A 17,257-nucleotide genomic window follows, 5' to 3' on the forward strand; every position below is an offset into this window, starting at 1 on the left:
TGCCCAAGAGACTAAGGAGTGGTGTCTTAATCTGCTTGGGCTGCTATGACGGAATACCATACACTGGGTGGCTTAAATAAGAAACATATATTTCTCATAGTTCTGGAGGCTGAAAAGTCCAGGACAAAGGTCCCAGCCAATTCAGTTCCCGGTGAGGGCCATCTTGCAGAAGGCTGCCTTGTCAAATGGCAGAGAGAGATCATCTCTCTCCTGTATCTTCTTCACTAATCCCATTCATGAGGGCTCCACCTTGTGAACTAATTACTTCCCAAGGACCTTACCTCCAAATAACATCACATTGGCGTCAACATATGAATTTGGGGGGAGAGAGACACCAACATTCAGTCCATAAAAGGTGGCTATAATTCAGGCCGGCCCGTGGTTCACTTGGGATAGCGTGGTGCTGACAACACCAAGTCAAAGGTTAAGATCCCCTAACCTGTCATCTTTTAAATTTAAAAAAAAAAAAAAAGGTGGCTATAATTTTATAATTGTGGTTGAGTGGGAATTATATGCCCTGGTAAGCCAGCCATCCATGAAAGCTTCAAGTCCATTTCTTGCCCAGGAAAGTCATTAGGCTAAAACCTTCACCCAACCTCCTGATCATCGTAGACATGTCTAAATTGTGAGTAGCTATAAACCTTTAGAACTCAGCACAACTTCATTTTCAATATGCAAGCAAAATAGAATTCTCCCTCCTTTTTTGTATTTAAGCAACAAAGTATTTTCTTGTAGTAAGGGTCCATAATACTAAGATATACTCCAACACATTCCAAAGTACAACTTTTATTTTTATTTATTTTTTTTTTTTAATTTTATTTTGTCGATATACATTGTAGCTGATTAATGCTCCCCATCACCAAAACCTCCCTCCCTTCTCCCTCCCCCCCTCCCCCCCAACAATGTCCTTTCTGTTTGCTTGTTGTATCAACTGCAAATAATTGTGGTTGTTATATCTTCTTCCTCCCCGCCCCCCAGTTTGTGTGTGTATGTGTGTATGTGTGTGTGTGAATTTATATATTAATTTTTAGCTCCCTCCAATAAGTGAGAACATGTGGTATTTCTCTTTCTGTGCCTGACTTGTTTCACTTAATATAATTCTCTCAAGGTCCATCCATGTTGTTGCAAATGGCAGTATTTCATTCGTTTTTATAGCTGAGTAGTATTCCATTGTGTAGATGTACCACATTTTCCGTATCCACTCATCTGATGATGGGCATTTGGGCTGGTTCCAACTCTTGGCTATTGTAAAGAGTGCTGCGATGAACATTGGGGAACAGGTATACCTTCGACTTGATGATTTCCATTCCTCTAGGTATATTCCCAACAGTGGGATGGCTGGGTCGTATGGTAGATCTATTTGCAATTGTTTAAGGAACCTCCATACCATTTTCCATAGAGGCTGCACCATTTTGCAGTCCCACCAACAATGTATGAGAGTTCCTTTTTCTCCGCAGCCTCGCCAGCATTTATCGTTCATAGTCTTTTGGATTTTAGCCATCCTAACTGGGGTTAGATGGTATCTCAATGTGGTTTTGATTTGCATTTCCCGGATGCTGAGTGATGTTGAGCATTTTTTCATATGTCTGTTGGCCATTTGTATATCTTCCTTAGAGAAATGCCTACTTAGCTCTTTTGCCCATTTTTTAATTGGGTTGCTTGTTTTCTTCTTGTAAAGTTGATTGAGTTCCTTATATATTCTGGATATTAATCCTTTGTCAGATGTATATTTTGCAAATATTTTCTCCCACTCTGTTGGTTGTCTTTTAACTCTTTTAATTGTTTCTTTTGCTGTGCAGAAGCTTTTTAGTTTGATATAATCCCATTTGTTTATTTTTCCTTTGGTTGCCCGTGCTTTTGGGGTCGTATTCATGAAGTCTGTGCCCAGTCCTATTTCCTGAAGTGTTTCCCCTATGTTTTCTTTAAGAAGTTTTATTGTCTCAGGGTGTATATTTAAATCCTTAATCCATTTTGAGTTGATTTTAGTATACGGTGAGAGGTATGGATCTAGTTTCATTCTCCTGCATATCGATATCCAGTTATCCCAGCACCACTTGCTGAAGAGGCAGTCCCTTCCCCAGTGAATAGGTTTGGTGCCTTTGTCAAAGATCAGATGGCAGTAAGTGTGTGGGTTGATTTCTGGATTCTCTATTCTATTCCATTGGTCAGTGTGTCTGTTTTTATGCCAGTACCATACTGTTTTGGTTATTATAGCTTTGTAGTATAGCTTAAAGTCAGGTAGTGTTATGCCTCCAGCTTTATTTTTTTTGCTGAGCATTGCTTTGGCTATTCGTGGTCTTTTATTGTTCCATATAAATGTCTGAATAGTTTTTTCCAATTCTGAGAAAAATGTCTTTGGAATTTTGATGGGGATTGCATTGAATTTGTATATCACTTTGGGTAATATGGACATTTTCACTATGTTGATTCTTCCAATCCAAGAGCATGGAATATCTTTCCATCTTCTTGTATCCTCTCTAATTTCTCTCAGCAGTGGTTTGTAGTTCTCATTATAGAGATTTTTCACCTCCTTGGTTAACTCAATTCCTAAGTATTTTATTTTTTTGGTGGCTATTGTAAATGGGCAGGCTTTCTTGATTTCTCCTTCTGCATGTTCACTATTGGAGAAAAGAAATGCTACTGATTTTTGTGTGTTGATTTTGTATCCTGCTACTGTGCTGAAATCATTTATCAATTCCAACAGTTTTTTTGTAGAGGTTTTAGGCTGTTCGATATATAGGATCATGTCATCTGCAAACAGGGACAGTTTGACTTCATCTTTTCCAATCTGGATGCCCTTTATTTCCTTCTCTTCTCTGATTGCTCTGGCTAGTACTTCCAACACTATGTTGAATAGGAGTGGTGAGAGTGGGCATCCTTGTCTAGTGCCTGTTCTTAAAGGAAAAGCTTTCAGCTTTTCCCCATTCAGGATGATATTGGCAGTGGGTTTGGCATATATGGCTTTAATTATGTTGAGATACTTTCCCTCTATACCTAACTTATAGAGGGTCTTTGTCATGAATGAGTGCTGAACTTTATCAAATGCTTTTTCAGCATCTATAGAGATGATCATATGGTCCTTGTGTTTGAGTTTATTAATATGGTGTATCACATTTATTGATTTGCGTATGTTTTTTTTTTTTTTTTTTTTTTATTTTATTTATTTTATTTTTTATTTTTTTATTTTTTTATTTTTATTTTTTTTAAATTTTATTTTGTCGATATACATTGTAGCTGATTAATGCTCCCAATCACCAAAACCTCCCTCCCTTCTCCCTCCCCCCTCCCCCCCAACAATGTCCTTTCTGTTTGCTTGTTGTATCAACTTCAAATAATTGTTGTTGTTATATCTTCTTCCCCCCCCCCCCCGGTTTGTGTGTGTGTGTGTGTATGTGTGTGTGTGTGAATTTATATATTAATTTTTAGCTCCCTCCAATAAGTGAGAACATGTGGTATTTCTCTTTCTGTGCCTGACTTGTTTCACTTAATATAATTCTCTCAAGGTCCATCCATGTTGTTGCAAATGGCAGTATTTCATTCGTTTTTATAGCTGAGTAGTATTCCATTGTGTAGATGTACCACATTTTCCGTATCCACTCATCTGATGATGGGCATTTGGGCTGGTTCCAACTCTTGGCTATTGTAAAGAGTGCTGCGATAAACATTGGGGAACAGGTATACCTTCGACTTGATGATTTCCATTCCTCTGGGTATATTCCCAGCAGTGGGATGGCTGGGTCGTATGGTAGATCTATTTGCAATTGTTTAAGGAACCTCCATACCATTTTCCATAGAGGCTGCACCATTTTGCAGTCCCACCAACAATGTATGAGAGTTCCTTTTTCTCCGCAGCCTCGCCAGCATTTATCGTTCATAGTCTTTTGGATTTTAGCCATCCTAACTGGGGTTAGATGGTATCTCAATGTGGTTTTTATTTGCATTTCCCGGATGCTGAGTGATGTTGAGCATCTTTTCATATGTCTGTTGGCCATTTGGATATCTTCCTTAGAGAAATGCCTACTTAGCTCTTTTGCCCATTTTTTAATTGGGTTGCTTGTTTTCTTCTTGTAAAGTTGTTTGAGTTCCTTATATATTCTGGATATTAATCCTTTGTCAGATGTATATTTTGCAAATATTTTCTCCCACTCTGTTGGTTGTCTTTTAACTCTTTTAATTGTTTCTTTTGCTGTGCAGAAGCTTTTTAGTTTGATATAATCCCATTTGTTTATTTTTCCTTTGGTTGCCCGTGCTTTTGGGGTCGTATTCATGAAGTCTGTGCCCAGTCCTATTTCCTGAAGTGTTTCCCCTATGTTTTCTTTAAGAAGTTTTATTGTCTCAGGGTGTATATTTAAATCCTTAATCCATTTTGAGTTGATTTTAGTATACGGTGAGAGGTATGGATCTAGTTTCATTCTCCTGCATATCGATATCCAGTTATCCCAGCACCACTTGCTGAAGAGGCAGTCCCTTCCCCAGTGAATAGGTTTGGTGCCTTTGTCAAAGATCAGATGGCAGTAAGTGTGTGGGTTGATTTCTGGATTCTCTATTCTATTCCATTGGTCAGTGTGTCTGTTTTTATGCCAGTACCATACTGTTTTGGTTATTATAGCTTTGTAGTATAGCTTAAAGTCAGGTAGTGTTATGCCTCCAGCTTTATTTTTTTTGCTGAGCATTGCTTTGGCTATTCGTGGTCTTTTATTGTTCCATATAAATGTCTGAATAGTTTTTTCCATTTCTGAGAAAAATGTCTTTGGAATTTTGATGGGGATTGCATTGAATTTGTATATCACTTTGGGTAATATGGACATTTTCACTATGTTGATTCTTCCAATCCAAGAGCATGGAATATCTTTCCATCTTCTTGTATCCTCTCTAATTTCTCTCAGCAGTGGTTTGTAGTTCTCATTATAGAGATTTTTCACCTCCTTGGTTAACTCAATTCCTAAGTATTTTATTTTTTTGGTGGCTATTGTAAATGGGCAGGCTTTCTTGATTTCTCCTTCTGCATGTTCACTATTGGAGAAAAGAAATGCTACTGATTTTTGTGTGTTGATTTTGTATCCTGCTACTGTGCTGAAATCATTTATCAATTCCAACAGTTTTTTTGTAGAGGTTTTAGGCTGTTCGATATATAGGATCATGTCATCTGCAAACAGGGACAGTTTGACTTCATCTTTTCCAATCTGGATGCCCTTTATTTCCTTCTCTTCTCTGATTGCTCTGGCTAGTACTTCCAACACTATGTTGAATAGGAGTGGTGAGAGTGGGCATCCTTGTCTAGTGCCTGTTCTTAAAGGAAAAGCTTTCAGCTTTTCCCCATTCAGGATGATATTGGCAGTGGGTTTGGCATATATGGCTTTAATTATGTTGAGATACTTTCCCTCTATACCTAACTTATAGAGGGTCTTTGTCATGAATGAGTGCTGAACTTTATCAAATGCTTTTTCAGCGTCTATAGAGATGATCATATGGTCCTTGTGTTTGAGTTTATTAATATGGTGTATCACATTTATTGATTTGCGTATGTTGAACCAACCTTGCATCCCTGGGATGAATCCCACTTGATCGTGATGAATAATTTTTCGTATGTGTTGCTGTATTCTGTTTGCTAGTATTTTAGTGAGGATTTTTGCATCTATATTCATCAAGGATATCGGCCTGTAGTTTTCTTTTTTGGTTATATCTTTACCTGGTTTTGGTATCAGGATGATGTTTGCTTCATAGAATGAGTTTGGGAGATTTGCGTCCGTTTCAATCTTTTGGAATAGTTTGTAAAGAATCGGTGTCAATTCCTGTTTGAATGTTTGGTAAAATTCTGCTGTGAATCCATCTGGTCCTGGGCTTTTCTTTGTTGGGAGCCTTCTGATAACAGCTTCAATCTCCTTTATTGTTATTGGTCTGTTCAGATTTTCTACGTCTTCACGGTTCAGTTTTGGGAGCTTGTGTGTGTCCAGAAATTTATCCATTTCCTCCAGATTTTCAAATTTGTTGGCGTACAGTTGTTTATAGTAGTCTCGAATGATTCCTTGTATTTCAGATGAATCAGTTGTAATATCGCCTTTTTCATTTCTAATTTTTGTTATTTGAGTCTTCTCTCTTCTTTTTTTTGTTAGCCATGCTAATGGTTTGTCAATTTTATTTATCTTTTCAAAAAACCAACTTTTTGATTCGTTGATCTTTTGAATTGTTTTTTGGTTTTCAATTTCATTCAGTTCTGCTCTGATCTTAATGATTTCTTTCCGTCTGCTAACTTTAGGATTGGATTGTTCTTGTTTTTCTAGTTCTTTAATGTGAAGTGTTAGGTTGTTCACTTGCCATCTTTCCATTCTTCTGAAGTGAGCATTTAATGCAATAAATTTTCCCCTCAATACTGCTTTTGCAGTATCCCACAGGTTTTGGTATGATGTATCATTGTTTTCATTAGTTTCAATAAACTTTTTGATTTCCTGCTTGATTTCTTCTTGGACCCATATGTCATTAAGTAGAATGCTGTTTAATTTCCATGTGTTTGTATAGTTTCCAGAGTTTCGTTTGTTATTAATTTCTAGTTTTAATCCATTGTGGTCTGAGAAGATACATGGGATAATTCCAATTTTTTTGAATTTACTGAGACTTGATTTGTGACCTAATATGTGATCTATCCTGGAGAATGATCCATGTGCTGATGAGAAGAATGAATATTCTGAGGTTGTTGGGTGGAATGTTCTGTAGATATCTGCCAATTCCAATTGGTCTAGAGTCTTGTTTAGATCTTGTGTTTCTCTACTGATTCTTTGCCTAGATGATCTGTCTAATATTGACAGTGGAGTGTTCAGGTCCCCTGCTATTATGGTATTAGTGTCTATTTCCTTCTTTAGGTCTAATAGAGTTTGTTTTATAAATCTGGCTGCTCCAACATTGGGTGTGTACATATTTATGATTGTTATGTCTTCTTGATGCATCAGTCCTTTTATCATTAAGTAGTGTCCCTCATTGTCTCTTTTTATGGTTTTTAGTTTAAAGTCTATTTTGTCAGATATAAGAATAGCTACTCCAGCTCGTTTTTCTTTTCTGTTTGCATGGTAAATCTTTTTCCATCCTTTCACTCTTAGTCTGTGTGAATCTTTATGGGTGAGGTGGGTCTCTTGTAGGCAGCATATAGTTGGGTCCTGCTTTTTGATCCAGTCAGCCAGTCTGTGTCTTTTAATTGGGGAATTTAAGCCTTTAACATTAAGAGTTGTTATTGAAAGGTGTTGATTTATTCCTAGCATTTTATTGGTTGTTTGGTTGTCTTAGGTGTCTTTTGTTCCTTGCTTTCTGATTTACTGTTTGGTTTCTTTGTTTGTTGGTTCCTTAGGTTGTAGATAGTGTTTTTGTTAGCTTGTTTTCTCTTCATGAATGCCATTTTTATTGTCAAAGTACAACTTTTAAAAGGCCCTCAGATAATATGCAAGACTCTTCTTTCTCTTTAAAACTTTTAAACCAAGAAATGTGCTTAAGACATGGATTGTTTTTATTATTCCTTTACTTTAGTCTCCTCGTGGGAGAATTTAATAAAGATTTGGAAACAAGAAGAATAACAAAATACAAAAGGAGGAAATCATATGAGAAGATAAACAACATGAGAAAGAGGAGGGGGAGAGGAAAGTTGAGGGAAAGCGAAATGCCAGTTTTTATTCAATTATCCAGTTGGCTGCTTTACATGCCTTTTGTAAAATATAACAATGTCTTTCTTTCCTAGGAAAAAAGTGAATTTATGAATAGTAATTCCAATGAGCAGGTCCTATATGTTGATCCCGTGATTACAGAGATACAAGAAATCTTTCTTCCAGAAGAACACAAACCCACAGACTACCAGAAGGAAAAGAATGCAGGATCCCTGGAGTCAAGAGACTGCCTGCAAAAGTCACTATTCACCGATACTACAGTTGTGTATATTCCTGATCTCAATACTGGATATAAACCCCAGATTTCAAATTTTCTTCCTGGGGGAAACCATCTCAGCAATAACGATGAAACACCTTCCTCAACTCTTAATCCTCCAATTGATTCCTTAGACCTGGAAAAGAATGCCAGGTTAAAAAAATACACTAATTTTGCTTTTTCTGTCTCAAGTATGAATTTGCTTAGCAACACACTATTACTTGAAGAATTAAGCCTCATTTTAAATCAAGGGGAATGCAGTTCTGCTGACATACAAAACTCAATACAGGGAGAAACTAGCATGCTTGTGGAAAACAGTTCACCCAATGAAACTATTCCAGAACAGACTCTGTTGCCTGATGAATTTGTTTCCTGTTCGGGGATCATGAATGAGGAGCTGCCATCTGTTAATTCTTATTTCCCACAAAATATTTTGGAAAGCCACTTCAATAGTATTTCACTCTTGGAAAAGTAGAGTTGTGTGGTCAAAATCAATGTGGGAAAGTTGCCTTGCAATTGGAAGTTGGATCTTGCCCTCTGTAGAAATTTAATTCTGCCTCAATTTTAAAAGTTAGAGAATTTAGATCCAAAGATGGAACATGCTTCATGGTCAGAAAAAGGCGACATTATTAAGGATATTTCCTGTAGTTTTTATAAAGTATCAACCATTTCCTCTTATTGAAAGGAGGTATAAAGAAAGAATAAATAATATGAAATATGTAGTAGTGAAATAAATGCCAAGAGCATCTCTTTAAAATAAAAACATTAATATTTGCTTGAAAAGGGAGAAGTTAGTTTAATTTTTATCTTACCACTTAATATTCTCTTGAGTAGATAAAATATAGCCCAAACAACAAAGTGAGTAAAGAATAGAAACAGAGGAGCACTTAATTAACAGGTTTGCTGTATTACTTTTTCCATTACTTTCCATTCAGGTATTAGGGAATTGATCTTTCCTGAGTGTGACTGTGGATTAAGAGAGCTGAAATCATGAGGTTGCTGTCTTCATTCAAGTTAAGAGTAATGGCATTGTTCTCCCATGGCATAGTTGGTATGTTATTTACACTATAGTAGAATCTATGAAAGGTAGCAGATGCAGGATCAGCAAGATGTAATTTTTTTGTTGCTATCAATTATATATTAGATATGTGTCAGAAAATTATTGTTAAAATAGGTATTTGTCCAAATCTGGGGTGGCAAATACTTGCCACACCTGCCATTGCCCCGTATTTTGTGTCTTCTGCAGACATCACTAGCTGATTACCACATGCCTTTCTGCTGAGCTCTCTGGTCACCTCAGAATCCTCTCAACCCATGCTCCTGATGGCCAAGGGACTGGGACCAGAGATGAAATCTATCTGCCAACCAGGTCAATATTGAAGAGTGAATGATCTTAAAAATACGAAATGCATATTTTAACCTGGGAAATGGTATCCAGCAGACTTCTCTATTCTGATTAATTTTTATCAAGTAGAAATTTTTCTAATCAGAGTAATTTGAAAATAGAGTAGATTACTGAATTTCTCCTCTAACAGTTGTCAACAATAATAACTTATACTCAAATTTAATAGTTTGATTTTATTATAACAAATCAAGCAGTTAATCAAAAAAGAACTAGTTGCCTACTATGTGTTTAGCACATGAGCAAGCTATTTTGACTTTTATTTAAATTTAAAAAACTACTAAAAGCAGTTTTGTTGTCATTAAGTGTCCACATATAGAGGATGACCACACATCCTAGTCTGTTCTCTTTATTGTTCATTGTCCCAGTTTTAATTATGATCAGTGAGTGCCCTGTTTCACTCTCCGAAGCATATTTGGATGATAAATCATATGGTCACTCTATCTATGAAGACTGTTTAAGTCCAGCATATCAGTAATTCACCAGAATACATCTTTTTTGGATTGACAATTCCCTTCATTTTACTTTTTATCATTTACTAAAGCCATTTTGCTCCAAAATGAAGCATTACTATTCACAGTGTAAAAAACTTATCTCATGCTGTAAAATTCTATTCTGTTTATCCTAAAATACAAGGGGACTTGAAAAAGATTGTGGAAAAATAGAATTAAAGATTAAGAAAATAATGCAAATCTTTCCATGAACTTTTTGAAGTATGTAGATATATGTATATTTCCATGAAATATATATATATTTTTGAAGTATGTCTATATCTGTCACATATTCTGAAAGGAATATATTTTAAATCATTAATGAAATGCTAATGTTAAATAGCATTGTAAACGCTATTGACTTAGTGACTTGTAAATTATCATATGCCTTTGCTTTATTCTTCTCCAAAGGAAGAATCATAATGAAGCAAAGAGGCAGGTAGTATGTGAGATGGAAATAGCAAAAGAATAAGATAAATCTTTGATGTTTATCAGCCTGATAGGGACATCTGGTAACACATGAAAATATTTTCATAGTGTGTTTCACCATAATTGTAAGCTATTGCATGTCAAAAAAGCACGTCAGGCTGAAAGGATTATAGCATTATTTGATCTTCTGCAATGCTTCCACTGCAGTGAGTGCCTCCTTGAGAACTTCTCCTTCTGACCCCCTGGAGAGGAAGGGGGCTGCTTTCTTTTCCTATGGTGTCTTCCCCACACCCACTTCACTATTCAGCATGGAGGACACACATTTGTGCCATTAGCCCTTATAGGTCCCAATGGACTAGAAATTGAGGATTTGCCTGCCATGGCAGCAGTGTACCTGCCATTGCCCCAACACATGGGGAAAATTTCAACTCCTTTGTCACAATGCAACCTTGGTAAAGAGGCAAGGGTTTTCTTCCTATAAAATTATTTTTTTCAACAAGGATTCATTGAACTTTTGAATACTTCTACTATGTGCAAGGCACTTTGAGGGATATGGATCTTAACAAAACCAGCTAAGTCCCTGCAGCTTCAGGGTGTATATTCTAGGGGCAAGAGACAGACAATAAATAAGTGAGAACAAGTCATTGCCACATTTTAGTTGGGAAAGGGTAGGGGAAGGGAATGCAGAGAGGCAGAAAAAAATAAAGGAAAATAGTAAATAATAGTAAGTGCTGTGTAGAGAGCTAAAATAGGATAAAATGGTGGAGAGCAATTTGATGGCCACTTTCCACTGGGTAGTTGGGAAAGATCTCTCCGAGGAAGTGGCATTGACATTGGCACCTGCATCTCAGGTAGGAGCCATCATGTGAGAATCAGCTTTCCTTCTGGAGAAAAATTCTTGAGTGGCCAATGTATTTACTTTCTCTCCTGTACAAATGGCCCCTAACTATCCCTTCCACTCCCACCCCGCCTTCACCTTCTTCAGCCAGAATTTTCTGTAGATTCTGGGGATGGGTGTGTATCTTTTCCTCTAGCTCTTGGACCTATTATTAACTTTCTTTCTCTGAGTCTTACAATCTTTGTAAGTTGCTGATTCCTTTGTGAGCATGTCTTTCTTGTCTGTGTGGGTTAAGGGGAAGGAGGAAGAGAGAAAGAGAGAGAGAAAGCTTCTCAAGGTAATATTCAGAGGGAGAAAGGGGAGAGAAATACAAAGAAAGGAAGGCAGATTAATAGGAATGCTGAAGGAAAACGGAATGCCATAGTTCTGGACAATATTAAAGCTGATTAAGGAATATCCAGTTTCCTCCTGTTCTAGTCTCTTCCTTGGCCCCTACTCCCTTTCCTTATATATAAGCATTAGGAGGCACAAGTGAAGTACAATTTGGGAGTGTTTTCTTGGTGCATGCACTTGGGTATGTGTGTTTTATCATTTTTAAAATTTAGGATTTTTTTTTTTTTTTAGCGAGAGTTAGAAATAATATTGAAGATATAAGAAGGCTTATGAGTTTTAGGATGCAGTTTTCAGGTAATGTGGGTTGCTTTTTGGTCCTCCTGGTGTGTTCCTGGCCTCTTTTCTTATATTTTTAGTTGAGAGACGGCACATGAGTATGACATAGGACGGCACATGAGTATGACATAGGGCAGAGGTTTTCAAAAATAAATTTTAGCAATCGATCTCCATCTCTAAATACAATCTGTGGCAGGATCCCAAAATGTAAAATCTACTGTTGAAACAGAGGTTGTATCAGTGTCCTCTCCCTTTCCCTCTTTTCTTTGTATCTGCCTCTGAAGCAGCGTAAACTTGAAGCCTCAGGGGTTCTCTCTTCCATACCTAGGTGATCTGGATACTGGATCATCCTCAAGAAGCCTGTAGTTCAGGATTGAATTTCACTCTCTACCTCATCCACAAGGCTCTCAGCTCAGGCTAAGGGGACCAGAACTTCCTCAAACCTCCCAACACCCCTAACGACTTTGTAAAAAGGAGTTCTGTCTCAGTAGCTGGTAATAGAGGCAATACTATATGGGATAATTAACTTGCTTCTTTCCAATTACTTTATCATAAATGTCTGGGCTTTGTTCAAGTTTATGTTCTTTTTGAGATCACTAAGGATAAAATATTGTGTTTTGAACATAATTAGATTGTATAAACCCAAGGACTGTCAAATTGTGCTGCTGTTTATCTCTTTATAAAGTAATTATGCCAATTATAGGAGGTGATGTTTTAATGGGAAATGTTACCCACTTGGCAGATGTTATTGATTTAAAATAAAAGAAGTGATTAAAAACAATTTATGGATCTTTCTTGGGTAAAAGCATGAAACCAATATAAAATAATTGGATTCCGATTTATGGAATGGATTGTGCACAAGTTTCTTAGAAGCTATAGTTGAGGCAAAATTACAAGGAACTCTACAAAAGGTTTGATAGAATGTTATTGTGTCTCTTTCCTACTGCTAAAATTATACCATTAAATCCAATTAATGTTTTATGTTAGCACTCTCTTAGCCATTTTGCTAATTTCACTTTTCAACTTAATTTAGGCTAACCATTCTGCATCTTTTATGTACAGAATTTCCATCAGTTTTCTGAAGATGCATTCTTTTTATGCTTATATTTAGGAATACAAATTATTACCTGATTCTCATAATTATCATTTAACAACAAATTAAGGACTTATTCTTAAATGGTCTATTTTTCTTTGGTATAGTAAGAGCATGCTGGCCTAGTTTTACGAAAGGGGGAAAAACAAAACTAAACTAAACTAAGCATCAGTGTTGCAGAAAGATAATGCTTTCCTGAAGTTATTGGCTCAAAGCTTGAAGCAAAACAAAATGCTGTTTCTAACCATAAAGGCACATCTAAAATTAGTGACTCTGTCAGAGCACAGGAAGGAAATCATAAACACTGGAACCCAAGTGTGAGATACGGAAGTCAGTAAACCTTGCTGTTTTCTTTCTGTTCACATCCTGCCTAAGAATTTTATTAGAGTGAGAGAGAAGGGATACAATAACAAAATAAAGAGAAAGCATTTTTATTTTTAAACTGCACAGTAATTTATGAAAATACACTTAAAAAAAATCAAAGTAATACCGATGTAAATGTAGTGAAAAGTGAGAGTTCCTTTTCACACCCGACCTCCCGCTCCCTGCCCCATCTCAAAGGCAGTGACTCTGAACAAGTGAGTGTTTTTCTTTCCACTTTAAAAAAAATTTAAATGGTTAAAATAGGGTGTTCTATGATTTGCTATTTTTCACCTAACAATAATATATCTTGGAAATCTTCCCACATCATTACGTATAGTTTTACCTTATTATATTCTTTTAATGGACATTTAGGTTGTTTCCAATTTTGCACTATTATACCCATTCCTGTAATTAATCCTTTCAAACATATCATTATACATAAGAGAATTTTGTGTGGGGGGTGGGGTGGGGAGGGGACAGATGCCTAAATGTGGAATTTCTGGGTTTAGAGATAAAATCATTTGCATTTTGGTAAATATTACCAATTATTTCCCTAAAAAGACTCCCAATATTATCAGTATTTAAAATGTTTGCTGATTCTCCCAAGACGACGGCGGGAGCAGGGAGCCCGGGCCCTGCGCTCCACGCAACCAGGCCCTGCAGGCACCAAGCCAGATCCCCAAACCCCCAACCAAAAGCTCCCAGGCAATGAGATGGGGGTCCCCCCAGAGCCTTAGCCCCGCCCCACCTTTCCCCCTACCCCCTGCAACAACATCAGAGTGTAATTATTAGACATGAGTGTTGCTGCGGGGTGTGTAACTCATCTGCTCTTTTAAACATGTTCTGAATACTTTTCCTAGCCTATTTGTTGTTTTCTTATCTTTATGTTTCCTTTTGCCAAAGTTTTTAAATTTTATGTAGTCACTCTGCTGCCATTTTTCTTTAGGACTTTTGGACAGGGTATGGTGATTAGTAAAATATATTTTTCAGCTAGAATACTGAGTGGTGATATCAATGAATGGGAAAACAGTGGGCATTAGGAGACCACGGACCTGATTAGAATCCCACTTTCTCAGATCCTGGCTACGTGGTTTCTAGCAAGCTCTTAATCTCTTGAGGATTCAGTTTCTTCTTCCTTAAAAAGGGTCACATTAATACCTCCCTCTGGCCATTGTTGAGAGGATTAAATAAAATAACATATAAAAGCACTGGCAGAGTGTTTAACACATAGCAGACACTGAAGGAATTTTGATAGGCGATAACGGGAGTACTAGGTACCTGAGAGAGGAGGCAGAAAATGTCAGTGGACTAGTGGAGTGAAGAGGAGGTGAGGAAATAGGACTAGAAAATTCTAAAAGCATGCACTTTTAGGTAGTGCTGAACTGCTCTTGTCCACCTATTAAATAGCACCAATTCTAAATTCCTATCATATTCCTGATCTGTTGTCCTAGTGTTCAGAATTTCATAGTAAGTATGCAAAATTTGGTATTCATTTGATATTGATTGCTGTGATACTTATTCCAAACCTCTTCTTGTCTAGATTTAAAATAAAGCTTAGCACTCATTTTACTTTGGGAGTCAACAGAGAAGATTTATTTTATCTTAGTTGCTGAAATTGGAAATCACTTGAATTTCATTAAATGAATAGATTAAGATTTTAAGAAACTGCCAACTGCCAAGTATTTGCAGGTTCATTTTCTTTTTTTAGTATTTCTTGCATGTTCCACTCAATTTGTTGCTTTGGAGATTATATTCAATTGAATAGAGACAGCATAGGCAAGACCCTGTGAGGGATGGAGAAAGCTATGCAGAAAAGCAATTCTAATGCAAAAACTAAACAACAAAAAACAGAAATGCTTTGCAAACACAATAGATGATAGATTCAACCCATCCTCATCACTTCAGTAAAATGATTTTTAAAAGTACTCTTTAAAGTTCTTATGTTGTCTAATCTGTTTTGTTTCTTTGTTTTACTAAGAAGTGGAAATCCTCATTTAGCAAAACAATTCCGGAAAAGCATATAGAGTGACAAATACTACCAACGTTGCAAATAGGTGAACTCAACTTTCTTTTTTATTTTCCATTTAAGAGCTTGGGTTAAGATCAATCAGGGATTTTGAATTTTAAAATTACCACATGCCAAGTGTATGATGTTGAGCAGTCACTGGAGTGGAGTTTCATGTTCTCTCTCCTTGTCCTTTCTGAGAAAGGAACACTGATCTGGGTGTACCTTGCTTGAAAAGACTTGACTGAGTCGATGACTCTCTCCCGTCCTTGAAACACTTTCTTTGCTTCACCCCAAGGATACCACATGCCCATGACCCCTTTCTCTGACCACTCATTCTCAGTCTCCTTTTCTGGTTTCCCCTAGTCTCCTTGTCACCTAATTGAGGCCGCACAGTGCAGGTCTTATTTTCTCCTTTGGTGATCTTGTCGCTTTAAACACTATCTGCATGTCATGAAAACAGATTATCCTGACCTCTACCCTGAAATCCAGACTCATATATTCAACTGTCTACTTTACATCCCATTTGTAGGTCATCAAGGCATGTAAGTCCCATGCCTTCTCTTCTCGCAGGTATGTCCATCTCAGTAAATAGTATTGACATTTTTCCAATTGCTCAAAATTTTTGGTGTCATCCTTGACTTTTTCTTTTTCTCTCATTCCTCACATCTACTCTGTCAGGAAATCCTATCCATCCTACCTTCAAAACATATCCAGAAATTGAATCACTTCTTACCACCTCAACTCAACCAGCCCAGTTTCAACCACCATCATCTCTTGCCTGGGTTGTTGCAAAACCCTCCTAAGGTCTATCTTCAATAGAGTACCTAGAGGATCCTGCTAAAACAATACTTGTCTGTTCAAAACCTGCCAAAGTCTTCCCACCCACACACAATAGGAGTCCGAGTCACTACAATGACCAATGAGGCCCTACCTGGTTTTCCTCTCTCTGCCCCAGTATCTTCCCCTATAACCACTCAGCTCCTTTGACACTGGCCACCTCGTAAACACCTCGGGGTCTTTGCTCTTGCTGTTTCCTCTTGGGATGCTCTTCCCCCAGATGTTCACATCACACACTAGCACACCACCTCTGGGAATTACTGTTGCCGCCTCATTCAGGCCTTCCCCAGCCACTCTACCTAAAATTGCAAACCTCCATGTACCCTATTTTCCTCTGCTCCCTCTGTTTTTCCTTTCTTTGCAGCACTCACCGCCATCTAAAATCAAACATACTACATCTTTTACACATTAATCTTGTTCAGTCGGTCACCCACTACAATATAAGATCCAAGAGGGTAGGAATTTTGTCTGCTTAGTCCCTGTATATCTTTAATGCTTAGAAGAGTGTCTGGCACATAGTAGGTGATCAATAAATATTTGTTGAAAGAATGAATGAATGATAGCCAATGGCCCAATCTATCAATTCCATCTGCTTTCCATGACAAAGAAAGCAATGTTTCATGGAGGTGGGAAAGAGCTTTCAGATTTCAGTGTGTTTTCTGCGGTTCTTCCATAACACTCCAATATTTTATTATCATTATTGCTGTTTTCCCTAAACTGCCACTGTATAACTGATGAGAAGGCAATAATTTAATATAAAACTATGCATTTTTCTTTTCATCTCTGCACTTTTATTTTCTTGGATCATTCCCACATGACAGTCATTTTCAACCATGTTTTTTACTTTTGACTGATCCCTTTTCTTCAAATAGATTCATATGGCAGAGTTACTAGCACCTCAGCAAGCAAGAATTATCCTTCATTTCTCTGGGAGGAAGTCTTTCTAACCACCACACTAATTAGACAGCTGTCTGGCTGATAATCAGGGGCAGACAAATGGTGTAGCATGTTAAAAAAAAATGAACAAACAGGTGTAATCATCTCGCAGAACATTAATTATCTTACTAATTAAAGACAACTGCTGAATTCTAAAGGACCAGGCATTCTTGTAGCTGATTGGATGTTTAGCATAAAGAAATGTGTGATTTCGATTATAAATTACAGACGATTTTACTTGAAATGGTCGAGTAGCGATAATCCATGAAATTGTGTGTGTGTGTTGTTT

The 17,257-nt window shown here is 37.1% G+C and overlaps 1 protein-coding gene across 1 annotated transcript in view; it reads left to right on the top strand.

Annotated features, from left to right (window-relative positions):
- Positions 1-8,377, top strand: part of IL23R (interleukin 23 receptor) — a 75,138-nt gene extending 66,761 nt beyond the window's left edge. Inside the window, exon 10 of the mRNA XM_063107092.1 lies at positions 7,721-8,377. Within this exon, the coding sequence (XP_062963162.1) occupies positions 7,721-8,377 (657 nt within the window). The remainder of the gene's footprint in view (positions 1-7,720) is intronic.
- The last annotated feature ends 8,880 nt before the right edge of the window (positions 8,378-17,257 follow it).

The sequence above is a fragment of the Cynocephalus volans genome, chromosome 8 (genome assembly GCF_027409185.1).
Source record: "Cynocephalus volans isolate mCynVol1 chromosome 8, mCynVol1.pri, whole genome shotgun sequence".
NCBI lineage: Eukaryota > Metazoa > Chordata > Mammalia > Dermoptera > Cynocephalidae > Cynocephalus > Cynocephalus volans.